The sequence below is a fragment of the Bubalus bubalis genome, chromosome 2 (genome assembly GCF_019923935.1).
Source record: "Bubalus bubalis isolate 160015118507 breed Murrah chromosome 2, NDDB_SH_1, whole genome shotgun sequence".
NCBI classification, from domain to species: domain Eukaryota; kingdom Metazoa; phylum Chordata; class Mammalia; order Artiodactyla; family Bovidae; genus Bubalus; species Bubalus bubalis.
In genome coordinates this window covers 180,577,895-180,593,922 of record NC_059158.1, presented here as the reverse complement: position 1 = coordinate 180,593,922, position 16,028 = coordinate 180,577,895, and the positions used below count along the sequence as shown (strand labels likewise).

Below are 16,028 nucleotides of genomic sequence, written 5' to 3'. Positions count from 1 at the left end.
TGTGATAGGTTGTTGCTTAGTTGCTAAGTTGTGTCTGACCCCATGGACTGCAGCATGCCAGGCTTCCCTGTCCTTCACTATCTCTTGGAGTTTGCTCAGATTCATGTCCACTGAGTCAGTGATGCTATCTAACCATCTCATATTCTGTAGTCCCCTTCTCCTTTTGTCTTCAATCTTTCCCAGCATCAGTCTTTTCTAATGAGTCGGCTCTTTGCATCAGGTGGCCAAAGTATTAGAGCTTCAGCTTCAGCAACAGTTCTTCCAATGAATATTCAGGGTTGATTTCCTTTAGAATTGACTGGTTCGACCTCCTTGCTGTCCAAGGGACTCTCAAGAGTCTTTTCCAACACCACAATTGGAGAGCATCAATTCTTTGGCACTCAGCCTTGCTTATGGTCCAACTCTCACATCCGTACACAACTACTGGAAAAACCACAGCTTTGACTCTATGGACCTTTGTCGATAAAGTGAAGTCTCTGCTTTTTAATACACTGTCTAGATTTATCATATTAGCTTACCCTCCAAGGAGCATCTTTTAATTTCATGTCTGTGATAGGAGCGACTACAGTAAGAGTTTTCCGGGGCAGAGGTTTTTCCACAGCTCCATACTGACCTCCGTGTTGCCCACAGCTTTCTCTGGGTTCAGAAAATTCCCTATGAGAGCCTTGCACAGCCTCATGTAGCCATTGCATAGTCAACAAATGCTAACTAATTGACCAATTGGGTTAAAGGCTATTTTGCAAAGCTCCCCACATCCCTTCTTTTATTTTTAGTAAACCATTCACTCAATACATATCTAAGAAGCATAAGCAGTGTTCTTACATTGTACTGGTTTGGTGCAGGGGTTTCAAATTTGAGCACTTTCTCATAGCTTGGCAACTGGAACATGCTGGAACAGGAATTGCTGAAGTCTTTCTTTGAAGCAAGACGAGATGGGATAGTGTACGCATTAGCCGCCGGGAATTTAGAAACGATGGTGTCCAGTCGGGCACACTGCGAGGAGAAAGTCAAAGGAACCCACGTTATCATGTATCTCATGGCTTCCAAGGACAGGTATCAGGAAGATGAGCACCAGGTCTAGAAATATTTCATAAAAGGTGAGACCCTGGCAGGCAACGCAGGTAAAATGACCTCGGGCTTTGAGGATTTGTCTTGGGAAATGCAAGTTCAGACATGTGTTAACTTCTGTAAACTAACTCGAATTATTCATCTTATGTTTGGGACTTGGCAAAAGTAATTTTGCCATAAAAGCATTTCCACCCAATCCCGTTTCAGGCCACTTACACTTGACTCATCAGCTGGTGGGTGATTTATATGATGGGAAGCTTTCGGCTTTCTTCTTCCAACCTTGGTTTTTCCTTGGAGTGAAACTCTCACTTCTTGTTTCTAAGGTTAAATAATCTGAATTTCCTAAATAAGAAGCTTGCTTCTCGCGCCTTGAAGGTCCCAGGGCTTGCCTCCTACCTATGCCTCCCATCCCCCACCAACCCACTGATTTCATAAAACCTTACAATTTTTTTTTTTCTTCCTGCTGTTTCAACAGAAACCAATCCTACTCCTTCCAGGAAGCCATGATTAACTATTTTCAGTTAAAAAAAACAAACAGAATCAATGTTTGCCAAATGAAAAGGGACAAAAGCCATAAAAACTAGATGATAACATCACCTTACCCTGGGATAGTATGGTAAGTATTGAAGTCTGATTTTAAAAAAACACAACTTTTTTTTTTCATTATTTTATGGTTAAAAGCTTGAGAAAATTGCCCTTGGTTTCCTCCACTTGACAGGGGTCAATAACCACACAAGCACAGAAAGCAGAGGAGGCCGTGGGAAGGCCTGAACAGCCCACCTGACTCCTCTCTGTACATCTGGCCCTGCTTCTCACCATCTGGGTCATGGGCCACCACCTGCCACCAGAAGCAGGGGCGCTCTGTCCGGAGTCTAGCCTGGGCTCGAGACCCAGCTCTGCCTCCTCCTAATTGCAAGGATCCATCGATGTTCCCAGAGTAAGGTCACCCCAGCCTTGGACTCACTTTACCTGTGCATTTGGGGCAATAGTTAACTGAGTACTTCGCAGGGGATGTTCCATCGAATCCGTATGACAAGCCTGGATCAAGGGAATTATGATTATCCCCGCTTTACAGATGAGGACCCCAAACTTCCTCAGCTAGCGAAGTGGTGGAACCAACATTCTCACCTCCATGAGACGATACGGATCAGACACCCATTCCGAGGAAGAATGGGGCTGAGAGGAGTCACAGCCACATGTTCTCAGCTACAAGATGCTGCTGCTGCTGCTGCTAAGTCGCTTCAGTTGTGTCCGACTCTGTGAGACCCCATAGATGGCAGCCCACCAGGCTCCCCCGTCCCTGGGATTCTCCAGGCAAGAACACTGGAATAGGTTGCCATTTCCTTCTCCAGTGCATGAAAGTGAAAAGTGAAAGTGAAGTCGCTCAGTCGTGTCCGACTCTTCACGACCCCATGGATTGCAGCCTACCAGGCTCCTCCGTCCATGGGAGTTTCCAGGCAAGAGTAATGGAGCGGGGTGCCATTGCCTTCTCCGCAGCTACAAAATGAGTAGCTGATAAATGCCTGTGGGAAGTTTTAGTTCAAGAAGAATCACTATCTGAAACCGCCTGTGCTCATCGGTACAGACACACCTCTGCTCTCCTTCTAACTTCCAGAGAAGAAGGGTGGCAAGGTCAGACCATCCTCAGTGCTGCTGCGTGCGGCGTGTCTCTCCTGAGTCGCCCAGAAGACTGGGCAAAGCGTGTTTTGCTAAAGCGCTATTTCCCTGAAGTTAAAGCAATACATTATAGTCAAAGTTTGAATGGAAGAGCCTGCCACTGTTGTTCTCCATTTGGTTGCTGCTGTTTACATTCCTTTATTGAGCCCACATCTTCATAAGCTTTTTGGCAGCTTATATATTGAACACTTCAGTTTCATGGTCAAGAGAGGATCAGAGGCCGTGGATATTGACAACGGATTTGTCTGGTTTTTTTTTGTCTTTTTCCATGACTGTATCTATTGCCTCATTTTGATTTACAAGCAAAATCTAGCAAACCTACAAAAATAAGTGTTTTTGTTTTGCGGTTTATCTAGGAATAATACAGAAAATATTGCTGCTGGTTTTGGTGAAGAAAATCAATTTTGTATAGTTTATTTCAACTTAAATAAAATGTGAGTTTTGTTTAAAGTTCAGGTACAGTGTTTTGGTGGGGACAAAACAGATTCTTGGGGTAAATTATCTTTTCAAAAATATTTATCACCTTCACAATTGAAGATAAATTTGTTTGGTTATTATTTTTTTTTTTTTGGTAGGTGGTTTACTACTAGGGAAATTTAAAAATCCATTTTAATTGTGAAATTATTAAATGTAAGATTTATCTAACTTTTAAAATACTATATGTTGTAGGACCCCTAAAAAAAAAATAAACAAAGCACTATTTTCCAAAGTGTGTTCCTTGGCCTTCCAGTTCTATGAGATAAGGTTGCGTTGGTGGCCTCTAACTGTGTTGAAACAGACATTCCCAAACTTCTTCCATCATAGGATCTTTTTGGCTTAGAATACCTACTAACATTCTCTTTAGGAAAAACTGCTCCAAAAAATTCCCATCTGAGGCAAAGTTTCATCAATCATCACAACAGAATTAGCCTGAGTCTAGCTGAAATGACACTCACTCATCAGCCTACGCCTTGGCTTTCTTTTCATTGCCAGGCCTCCGGTCTCCAAGCTGGCCACATGCTGGCATTCGTGAACCTCTCTCCAGCACATAACAGCTCTTCCAGAGACACTGAAGCCACCGCACATATACAGAAAAGCCATGGAAATACACCCTACCACACACACACACACACACACACACACATACCTGCCTCACTTGACTTCCTACCCAGTCCTGTGAATAATTCTGGAACAAAGCTGTGGAGTACAGTCATGAAGCTCTTCAGATTATCTGAATTCAGAGGGATGAAAGGTCCTCTCAAAAGGCTGGGTGCAGTCGCTCCAGAAGTTTCTAAAATGTATTGACCCACAGCATTTTGGGGTCAGCGCCACTGGGAGTCACGCTTCTGATGGCCACACCAGCATCAGTAAGGCAGTTCTTTCTCTGATGTGGTGGTGGTTTTTAGTCACTAAGTCATGTCCGACCTTTTGTGACCGCATGGACTGTAGCCTGCCAGACTCCTCTGCCCATGGGATTTCCCAGGCAAGAATACTGGAGTGGGTTGCCATTTCCTCCTTCAGGGGATCTTGCCGATCCAGGGATCAAACCTGCATCACTTGCACTGCAGGTGGATTCTTTACCACTGAGCCACCAGGGAAGCCCTCTCTGATGGGGACTGCTTTTAATCCCTGTAGGGTCTAGGATCTGGGAACAAGAGCCTCTAAATGTGAAAGGCAGCAAAAGAAGGGGTGCAGGAATGAAATTGGCGGCCAGTTCTGGCAGGAACTAGGCGAAATGTGGGAAGCTCCTGATAGATCTCCACTTAAGGCCCCTGCCCGAGGATACAGGAACTCATGTGTTTAGAAACATAAATATAAACCCGTATATCCATCACAGCAGGAAGAAGAAGCCTGAACAACTCAGCGTCTTTGGGGTTTGGTCTGAATTTTGTAAAGACCTGATTAGATCCTGTCACACACAGATCTGCCCTTGGGCTCCTTCTCCTCCAGACAGCCCAGCCTGGTCATTTGGAAAGTTACTGCACGTACAGCCTAGCAGGGAATTGATGGTGTGCTCTGATTCAGCACCTGCTCTGGCACCAGGGAGGAGTGGGCAGTGCCACTATTTGGCAAAGCTCTCAGAGAGAAAACCTAGGTGTTGCAGGAAGTATTGTTTGTGACTCAGGTGGCAACAATCATAACATTGAACATGTTTATAAGGCTCTGCAGTTTCAAAGACTATTTCACTCATTGCAACGTCAATTTGGCCAGGGCCTCTGGGGAGTCTTCACTCTGTGAGGCAACTGGGACACAGAGGGTGACGTGCTTGAGGTCACATCGAGGTTGAACCCACAGCTGAGTCAGGATCAGGTCTTAAGTCTTGTCTCTAGTGCCAGGCCATTGTGGATGGCACTGCTTTGGCCCATTGCTTTGTAGTCTCTTTACTCACAGGGCTGCAGGTAGATGGTGGCTGTTGTGAGCTGGCTCGGGGCTTGCGCAGCCTGAACATCTCAGCTGGTGAGGAGTTAACTCCCAAGTCAGTTTGCTCCTTGAGTATTCAGCTCGGTCAGGCTCGAATCCCAATGAGTGGCTGCATTCAGTGTGACTTAAATGGCCTCTTTGTGTGTGTGTGTGTGTGTGTGTGCTTTAAATCAATTCCAGTGTCAGGTATCATAATACATTTTTGCAAGAAATTATTCTAACTTTTAAAGGGACCGATGGCATAGGCATCTTATTGATGCTGGAGTTTGGATTTGCTTTCTTTTTCACTTTCCTACCTCAGCGAGTCTTACCCTACTTTGACTCCCCTTGTTGTATCTATTTTATCTTGCCAACAGATAGATGTTCAAATAAAGACTATCCTTGCCCAGGTCTGGTCAGAGACACTGGCACTTCATTTAGCTACTTGAGGTTTGGAGCCATCCACAAAGATAAAGACCCACATCTTACAAAGAAGAGAAATGGAGAGGAGAGGAATATTCCTAAATTCCCAGCCTGCTGTCTGCTTTCTTTCAGGTCCTGTCAGATTTCTCAATAACTTGAACAACCCAGTTAGACTAAGAGGTGTAAACAGTCCTGTTGGGGCAAGATGTATCATAAGAATTTTGTCTTGGTTTGGGAGTCCACTCCATGCTGACAAAATTGGTTTTGGATGATCAGGTTCTGAATATGCTTCTAGCTTCTCTTCCCACTCAGGGAGTGGGTAGCAGTGGGGGAAAAAATTACTTAAAGATCTAGGCTCCAGTTTACCTGCATGAAACCTGGGCAGACCATTACTCTCCTAATTAGAACCACAGGTCTTTGGAGAGAAGGGCCCGGATGTCCAATATATGATTAAGCCATGAAGGAAGCAAAGTACTGAGCGATTAGTGCCCTTATTCAGAGAAGGTTCTCACCATAGAAGGGAAAGTGCATGTCCCTTTCTTGGACAATGACACGCTGTCGAACACAGGGGACTGATGAATGACGTTGTAGAACCCCGGGCCTGGGATATCATCCTGAAAGGGAAGAGAGCATGGTGTCATCGCAAGACTTTCCAGTCCACGGTGCTTTTTTGCGAGTTTTACATCAATTAACCCTAAGCTTCATTGGAACCCTCTGGGACAGGCGGAGATGCTGCCTCCCGGATGACAGCCCAGCTCCACCAATTCCTGACCTGCCCGTCACCATCGCAGTTCACAAGTGCCGGGGCTGGGACTCCAGCTCAGGTCTGGGGCCACCCCCACCCCCACCAACCCCAGCCCTTGTTCTTTCCACTCTCCTGTACTGCATTCTAGGACGATGCTATGGTTTCCGCGTGCCAACAGACGCACGAGCAGAAAAACGGATCCCGAGTGCATCGGCGGCTGTGCAGGTGAGCGTGGGTTGACGGGTCCGCCAAATCCGGGGCGAGGGAAGGGTGACCGATTTCACGTTCACCACACCCCACCTGACTCAGCTTCCTCCCCAGCCTTTCAAAGGAGAAACCAGGGAGTGTTTCTGTTTATAAAGCAAAGTGAAACAAAAACCACCTTCATCCCAAACAAGACCATCTCTAACTCTCAGACAAAAAGAGGTGGGCTCATGGGGCTCAAGTGCTCAGTGATGTGGGTGTGTTACACGGAAACAAACAAAAGCTTGATTTCTAAGCTCATTTCTGCAGCTGCAGTTAATCGGGTTTGCATCTCATTTCCCGTGCTGGTTACCAGGGGGAGGTAAATGTTGACAGAAGTTGGCCAAGCGAGCGACGTGAAATGACAAGGATGCTCCTCTGTCTCGAGGGTTTACTGGGTGCCTCCTTGGTGCCAAGAGCTTTTCAAAGGTTGTCCCATTTAATCCTCCAATGAGAAAGGGATGCCCCCATTTTATAGATGGAGACACTGAGGCCCACGGAGATGAACTTGCCCCAGCATCCCACTGCTGTCAGTGGCAGTGCCTGAGTTCAGTGTTCCGTGATGGTGTACAGCCTTTTGCAGTAGAAATATTATCAGGTCCATTATAACAAAAGTGAGGCCCAGAGATGTTGGGGCCACAGCTAATAGATGGGGAAGCATAAATTTAAACCTGAGCAGTCTGACTCTCCTCGCTACTTCCAAGGTCTGCCACCCGGGCTCCTCTTGTCCCCAGCCATCCCTACTGCCTTTCGCAGAGCAGAAAGAGAGCTCAAGTCCCCATGGGGCCGTCCCCGGACTTTCCAGTCTGGATCCAGCCGTGTGTGATGATGGGTTAATATAAGGATGTGGTCATCGGGGCTGTTAACAGATTCTTCTGGGACTTCGCTGGTAGTCCAGTGGTTAAGAATCCACATTCCAGTGCAGAGCATGTGGGTTCAATCCCTGGTTGGAGAGCTAAGATTCCACGTGCCTTGGAGCAACTAGGTCCTCCCACCACAACTACTGAGCCAGCGCCGCGCTGCAGAAGCCTGTGCACCACAGTGAGAAAAGCCTGCACGCTGCAACAAGGACGCAGAGTGTTCAAAAAAGAAGAACAACAAAAACCAAAACAACACACACAGAGCAGGTTCTCCTGTGCTGTTTTAAATGCAGTGAAGGCTTTGAATCTTGCTCTGGCGAGGTGGGGGCATGGAGGCTGACTCCTACCTTGCAGGTGATAGTGATTCCTAGTGGACAGAGTAGGGGCTGACTGCCGGGGTTGGGGGGTGAGGCAGGCTGCGGGGACATGTAGCCCAACCAGAACCCTGGCCTGTGGGTACGATGTGAGGGGCTACAGGAAGAGGAACAAGAAAGAGGCTTTTTTCTAGGGGGCTGTTTGCAGGACGGATGTGCTTATTGATGGTCACTGCGTGCCGGGCACTGTTCTAGACTCACTCACACATGTAATCCCCACGTTAAAGACGAGAAGACAGAACCCAAAGGGATGAGGTTCAAGGTCATGAAGCTAGTAATGGTCAGAGCCCGAATCTGAATCCAGGAGAGTCTGCTCTTGACCATTAAGACAAACTAACTCTCAGATGAGTGTGGGATAGTATGTGCATGACAGAAGGAAAAACAGTCCCACTGAGTTTGGAGTCAGGAATTCTAGCATCGGTGCTGCTACTAGCTAAGTGATCTTGAACTCTCTAGACTTCAGTTTCCTCACATGTAAATTGAAGATGCTGCGCTAAATGCCTTTGGGTACCTTGTAGCTTCCCGAGTCCCTCCAGGGAGGGAAAGCTGAAGCAGGAAATGTGATTTTTCTAGGTTTGAAGAAGAAAGAGTCTTGTACCTCTCCAGACCCTAGTCTTCTGCCACACTCCCGATACCAGCATCAGCCCACAAGAATTTTCTGCCCACCTCTGTGAGTCTGAGGGGCTAGGGTTGCCAGCCAAAGCGCACACCTGCAAGGCTGCTCCATCCCACCCTGCCCGGTCAAATGTCTATTTCAGATAAACAATAAAACACTGTTTTAGTATAACTAGGGCCCAATCAATATTTGGGATACACTTATACAAAACAGTTTGTTATTTATCTGAAATTCTAAATTAGTTAGGAATCCTGAATTTTTACTTGCTAAATCTGACAACCCTACTGGACCTTAATCATGTTTTAATTCCACCACACTGCAAACTGGCTTGCGTCTAGGACGAATAGGACAAGAACGGTCGTCTCTTACCCTGGAGGGAGAGCGTGCTGTCTGTTTGCACTTACTGAATATCCTAGAAGGGGCCTCCAGGCAGCAGGTTGGCTGGTGGCGGCTCATGAGGGTGACTTAAATATTCAGAAACGTTGCTAGTGGTAGCTTGAAACCGACCAGGGTGGGGGTGTTTACACCACAGACATTGGCAAATGCTATACATCAGGACTTTTCTTTGTGGTGGGGAGAGGTCGTTTACCAACACACCACCACCCGCGCTCTACACCGAGTAGGTTTCCAAGCTGCCCAGAGGGAAAGGTCCAGCTGCAAAGAATTCAAGTGTTCTCCAACAAATGTTAGAGGTGGCAGACGGCTCCCCAGGAGGGAAATGCCAGTCCAGTCTTTCACCTCTGGGACAACAGTTCATGCGACTAACATCACAGGATGTGGATGAGTTCTGACCTCTCAGCATCACCCAAAGAGCAAGAACCCAAGTCAAAGCTGGTGTAAACTCAGCCAGCCCTTGGCTTCTTGGCCAAGATGAAAACCAAGAAGGTGAAAATCCAATAAACAGGCCAATAAAATGGGTATATGGAGGGAGAAGGGAAGAGAACTATTCATTTGAGCTCTACTGACTGCTTTTTGAGTGTTTTTACAAGGGAAGATCTGGGCAAGGGCTACACCTGTTGTCCCCTGGGTCTGCATCACAGCATGAGGATTGAATGAGTCAATGGACATCCCATCAGCTTCATCATTACTAGTCCACAACAGCCTCAGTGAAACTAAAGCCTTCCCTCTGGGGTTAAAAGACCTTCAGAGTAAGGCTGGAGTGAGAAATGGCTGGCCAATGTCATCCCATCCCCCACCCAAGACACATGGGCAACATTGGGTGGAAATGTACTTTAAGCACCCTTTTGAAGGAGGGGCTTCCCAGGTGACAAAGTGGTAAAGAATCCGCCTGCCAATGCAGGAGACAGAAGAGGGTTCGATCCCTGGGTCAGGAAGATCCCCTGGAGCAGGAAATGGCAAAGCACTCCAATATTCTTGCCTGGAAAATTCCAGGGACAGAGGAGCCTGGTGGTCTACAGTCCATGGGGTTGCAAAGAGTCAGACACGACTGAGGGGCTGAGCATGCACACACACCAAGTCCCGTGGGCAGCCTTAGCACTTGCCAAGGGCCGGACACAGTTCATTTGACCTTGGGACAGATTTAAGGAGGTGACGAGGAGAAGGGGAAGAGAGGGAGCTGGGCATTGACCTCCTCACCCTGGAGGGTATGGGGGGTATGGGAGAGGCTAGTGACCACAGGCTGGAGTCAGTTACATTTGCACACAACCTGGGTTCTTTAGTCTTGATTTCATAGGCTCTGTCCAACCAAGACTTTCAGGTTTGCCAAGCCATTTCCAGATTGGAAAGTGTGGTCTCTGCTGGATCATTGGCCGAAGCTCCCACCAGAGCTGCCTTTTGAGCCTTCAGGGATGTCTACCCTGTTTTGGTCAGCTTAGGGGTGGCTAGCTCGTGTTCTCAGGAGCGCACTAGATGAGCAGAAACTAGGCTTGTGCTGAAGGGCTGGAGGTATACAACGGCAGGACGACACACTGGAGGGGGAAACAGAGCCCTGGCTGGTGGTAACCCACTGGCAAAACTGCACAGAAATGTGGGGCTCCAGAGGGAGCAAGCTCCTTTTACAAATGCCTCTGGTCTCAGGGTCTCGGGACAAAGCATCCATCTACCTATTGACTTCATCGAAGGCTAGAAAGCCTTTTTACAGGCTCATGTGGCCACAGGGGCAAGGCGAGCACGGGCCAGCAGACAGGAGAGCCAGCGTTTGCCCCCAGGGCACCTCCCCTCACTGGGCCTCAGTCTCCTCATCTGTGAACCTGCGAAGAGGCAAGTGTGGGTGTCAAGATCTAGGGTTTGCCTCTAGGGTTAGGCCTCCACGAGGAGTCCAGGGAAAGGAGGCCTGAGTTGGTAGCGGCTTCAAGCAGCAATTCCTCACCCAGAGAAAGCCGTAATTTGGGAAGACACATGCAGCCCGATGTTCACCGCAGCACTCCTTACAACAGCCAGGACATGGAAGCCGCCCAAGTGCCACCCACAGAGGAAGGGATAAAGAAGGTGTGGGGCACCTATATACAGTGGAATACTACTCAGTCATATAAAGGAACAAATTGGGTCATTTGCGGAGACATGCATGGACCTAGAGACTGTCATACAAACTTAAGTAAGGCAGCAACAGAAAAACAAGTATTATGGATTAACATATATATGTGGAATCTGAAAAAATTAGTATAGAGCATCTTATTTACAAAGCAGAAATAGAGACACAGACATAGAGAACAAAAGTATGGATTCCAAGGGGGAAAGCAGAGGGGATGAATGAATTGGGAGACTGGGATTGACGTATATACACTACTGATACTATGTCCGGAATAGATAGCTAATGAAAACCCACAGCACAGCACAGGGAACGCCGCTCAGTGCGCTGCGGTGACCTCAATGCGAAGGAAATCCAAAAAAGGGAGGATATACATATACACACAGCTGATTCACTTTGCTGTACAGCAGAAACACAACACTGTAAAGCAACTATACTCCAATAAAAATTAATGTAAAAAAATCATTAAAAAAAGAAAAGCAGCAGCAACTCCTTTTTACCTGCTCCACCAAAGGGCGTCAGCACGGGATGCTGTCACAGATGGGGCCCCTCTGCTGTGCCCAGAGATTCAGGGGTCACTGAAGCCCTTCTGGTTCAAATGGTCTACAGTTCTGAGATGTGCCCCCTATAAGACACCCTTCTTCTTTTCTGCTTTCTTCCCCTTCCTTCCCACCACCTCCCAACTCCATACACTAATGTCTGCCATCAAAGTTCTTTGCCATTCACTGGCCTGGCTGGGTTGGAAACACAGACAAGAGAAGCCAAACCTGCATTTTCAAAGCATCAGATTACATGGGCCCCATCTCTGAGCACCCATGGCCCTCTCTTGCAGAGCCCTCCTCTTTGTTAGGGCTTCTCAGGTAGTGCAGTGGTAGAAGAGCCTGCCTGCCAACGCAGGAGACCCGAGACACACAGCTTTGATCCCTGGGTCAGGAAAATCCCCTGGAGAAGGAAATGGCAACCTACATCAGTATTCTTGCCTGGAGAGTTCCACGGGCAGAGGGGCCTGGTGGGCTACAGTCCGTGGGGTGGCAAAGAGTCGGACGTGACTGAGCAACTGAGCATGCATGCCTCCTTATTGAATCTAGTGTCAGCTCATTAGCAGTCCCTGGAAATCCCAAGTGAAATGTGGGCAAAAACTCAATTCAGCAAGCACACACTCAAGCCTGCTGAGGGCCAGGGCTGGGCTAAGGAGCCAGGATACAGGCACGACTGACTGGCAGCCTGTATGTATGTTCTAGAAACAGAACAGAGGTGACGTGGCAAAACAGTGTAAGGTGGATGGCGTGAGTTACCCTGACTCGATGAGAAACGCCTGGACTTGAGATGGGGTCACTCATTCGACTGACTTTTGAGGGGCTCTGGGGCCTGGAAAGGACACTGATAAGATGTGCACGTCCATTACTGCCCCACCAAGCTGAAGGTGGTGGGGGGCGTTCAGGGCAGGGGGTGCGTTCTCCATTCCTCCCCACTCCCCCTCCCATGCCCCACCTCCCCTTCCCCCAAAGATGCCAGGAAACAGCCTGGGAGCTAGGACCTGCCGCCTGGGTGGTCCTCAGTCCACCTGACCATGGCTATGCAAGTTACTTAACCCTCTTTATGTCTCGGGGTTCATTATCTGAAAAGTGGGGGTAATGGTAGGACTTAGCTCATGGTGATTATGGGGATTAAATGAGGTCAGAAATGCCACATCTTCAAGGGGAGCCTGGTGTGCTGTCTGTGCTGGCCAAGGGTTTGCTCTTCCCACCCGTGTGCCCCGCAGACCCCTGAAGAAGGGGTGCTGGTGACTGATGCAGAGGAGAGGCTTCCAGAGCAGGAAGGTCAGGCAGAGCCCACTGCAGCTTCAAGCATGCAATGGAGGCACGTGTAGGGGGGCTTATCCCCCTGAACAAGGTGGTCTCTGCAAACTAAACTTCCTTTCATTGAAAAATCTCTGACGTGTGAAATATCCCTGGTCTGGTGCCTGATCCAGGTAATAAGCGAACAGTGCTAACTTTTCACTATTTCATCACAATTAAACACTGTTCTGCTTACCACGAGGAGGGTGGATTTGCCGTCAGGCTCTGTCTGAAATTAACATATATTTTTAAATCGTGGCTACTGCTAGGACACACACCCCCTACCCGAAGAGGGGTGTCTGTATAATACCAGTGCCCATTCATCTGTGCCTGGAAGGGATCGATCAAGTTTAGGATTATGGAATAGGAATCCCTGGCAAGGGCCTACCTATGATTAATATAACATCCTTATTTTTGAGATGAGGAAATAGAGATGCAAAGACTTTCAGTGGGTGTCCTTAGTGTTAGCCAGCTTGGGAAATAGTGACCACAGTCCACGGTCACAGGGAGATAGAACTAGGGAGGCAGGGGAGGAAAGTGTCCTTCGGGTTGCTGGGCTAGGCTCGGTCCTAGCTTAGGCATGTCTCTTCATGCGGGCAGAGTCTGTAAATAATTGTAAAATGTTTCGGGAAGCAGACCTCACTCCTAACAGCCGAAATTGCCAGTCCAGACACCGAGCTCAGGAAGGATTCCTTGTACCCAGCAGTCAGATTCTTACAGGGAATGCGAGCTGGGCTGTGGCGCCCTGAGGTCTCTCTGCGGAAGTCTGATTAAGGTAAGTGCACGTTTCAGAGGGCACTCATTGTCTGCGTTAAAGTTGTGCTAAATGGGTCACAGGCCTGATGTGAGGACACAACCAAGTTATGAGATCAGGCCCAGGGTGTGTACAATTAATGTTATAAGAAGGGTGGTGAGACACTGGAGTTTTAAAATCTGCTTTTAATTTGTATTGCCTCACTAAATTATTGGGCGATGTTAAACAGGAGTCTTAGCTTCTCAATGCTCAAGTTTCTTCAGGAAGAATGAGAATTGTGAGTGTGGATTAAGGTATTTTTTTTCCTGTTTTTACAGCTTAAAGAACCTAAAAAATTATAATAACCTGAATTGTATATTTCAGATGAGGAAACTGAAGCCCACAAAAAGTCAAGGGAATAGTCTAAAGCCATGCAGCTAATAACAGAATTCCGGGGACCTGGTTTATGGATCCCATGCCCTTTTCATAAAGTTCCATACTTATTTACGAAATGCTTTCACATGCTTAGACGAATGTTTTCACGTTGTCGAACCAGCACGACCACGTTTAAAAAGTATGAATCAAATTTCTGAGCTATTTCTCTCTATATCAGATGCTGCCTATAGCTTTGGCTGGCTGGCACCTTGATTCCTTCAGGAGAACAATTTCTACAAAGTAGAAAGTAGAAATTTCTACTTTCTCAATAGTAGTTGAAAATGCAGACTTTAAAAACCAGACCCTTCACGTCCCTGGATTTGAGTCTTCAGACCGTGATCATGTGGGGCCTACATACGTAACACTTTCCCCTGTTTTGAGCTTGGTCTGTCCGGGGGAGGCCTTTTCAGAAACGCGCTGGCTCCCTGTCATAGATGGACTTGATGACTTTGCAGGCCACAGAGGGACGTGTAGTGTCATGTGTAGACAGAGCGTGAGGTTTGGAGTGAGTTGAGCCTGGGTTTGAGGTCTAATTCTTTCAACATTGATTCAGCAAATATTCATGTGAGGGCTCTTATGTGCCAAATCCTGCACTGTGAGACCTTGGGTGGATCATTTAACTTCCCTAAGCCCTGGTTTTCTCTTCTGTTAAAAGTATAAACCCTTCCTTTTAGCACTGTTCTCAGGATTAGAAATACGGTCTAAAACAGATTTTATACAAAGGAGGGATCGGTAAATGGTGGCTGCTATTTTTTTTTTAATTGAAGGATAATTGCTTTACAGAATTGTGTTGTTTTCTGCCAAACGTCAACATGAATCAGCCATGGGTATACCTATGTCCCCTCCCTCTTGGAGGTCGGGCTGCAGATACTGGAGAGATGGACAGTATATGCTCAGTAAATGGACAAACGGAAAACCAGACCAAAAGGGAGAGGCAAAGGGACAGTTAAAACATTATTGAGAAGGGAGAAAACTCTTGAGTAAATAAATAGCTTATTTATCACCTTTGTAGAAAACCTACAAGTAATTAAAAATATGTGTGTGTGTATGTATGTACACACGCTATATTATTTGCTCTTTGGAATCCTAAAATAGCAGAAGTAGAAGGAACTTAAATATTCTGTAGCTGAGCGCTCTTGCTTAAGAAGGAGGAAACAGGCCAAAGGGCACGTAGGCTTGCGAAGGACTCATCCGAGTTCAGGACCCAGACCTCCCTGTTCCCTCTCGCCACCGTGGCCGCGGGGGTAGGATGAAAAACATTTTTAGAATGCAGCGAAAGGTAACTGACATGACGACGCCTCCGAAAGAATGCTATTCTGAAGGTCCTGTTGGGAGAATAAAGGAATGATTTTTAAAGGCTCTGGCGTCTGTGAGTTGCTTCCGCCCCCTGCTGGTGAGAGGAGAGAACGTCAGACCTGGGCCTTCAGAGGGTGAAATTTCACGTTACCAGGGGACCACCTCCCCCAGGAGCCAAGCAGCATCTTCCAGATCAGAGAGGAAAAGAGACGCAGATATTTGGGGAGGAAGGTGAGACTGGGGGACATGCAGAAACATTATATAACACACTGTTGAAGCGTAAGAAAAAGAGTGGCTGTGTCACCACGAAGGTAATTGTACATTTAGTGTGTGTGTGTGTTAGTTGCTCAGTTGTGTCCACCTCTTTGCGGCCCCGTGGTCTGTCCATGGGGTTCTTTGGGCAAGAATACTGGAGTGGGTAGCCATTCCCTCCTCCAGGGGATCTTCCCGGCCCTGGGATCGAACCTGGGTCTCCTGAACTGCAGGCAGACTTTTTTGCCGCCTGAGCCACACACCTCGTTTATTATTTGAAGAAAGTCTTGTTAATTCCTGTCAAATTTTGAATAAGGCTGGGGAGAGAGGGAGGCAAGGATTTTTTACTTTTTTACTTCATACCAGAGATTTTTGTAGTTTTCATGTTCATAATAATTTTAAAAATACATTTTTTGTTAAAATTTTTTTGGTTTCTGTATGGCCAAAGAAACCAAAAAAAATGTTAAGAAGAAATGTATTTTTTTTAATGATTATGAAAATGAAAAATACGAAAATCTCTGGCATATGAAGTAAACTCATGTTGTTTCCCGCTGGACTTCATATCCTTGATGATCCGTCGGCGCGCAGCGGCGTGGCGGGC

At 47.2% G+C, this 16,028-nt stretch overlaps 1 protein-coding gene across 1 annotated transcript in view; it reads right to left on the bottom strand.

Moving 5' to 3' along the window:
* The window catches only part of STPG1 (sperm tail PG-rich repeat containing 1), a 61,019-nt gene that overhangs the window by 27,662 nt on the left and 17,329 nt on the right, over positions 1–16,028 (bottom strand). Inside the window, exons 5-6 of the mRNA XM_006077975.4 lie at positions 6,060–6,161; positions 823–993 (exon numbers count right to left, since the gene is read on the bottom strand). Of these exons, the coding sequence (XP_006078037.2) occupies positions 823–993; positions 6,060–6,161 (273 nt within the window). The remainder of the gene's footprint in view (positions 1–822; positions 994–6,059; positions 6,162–16,028) is intronic.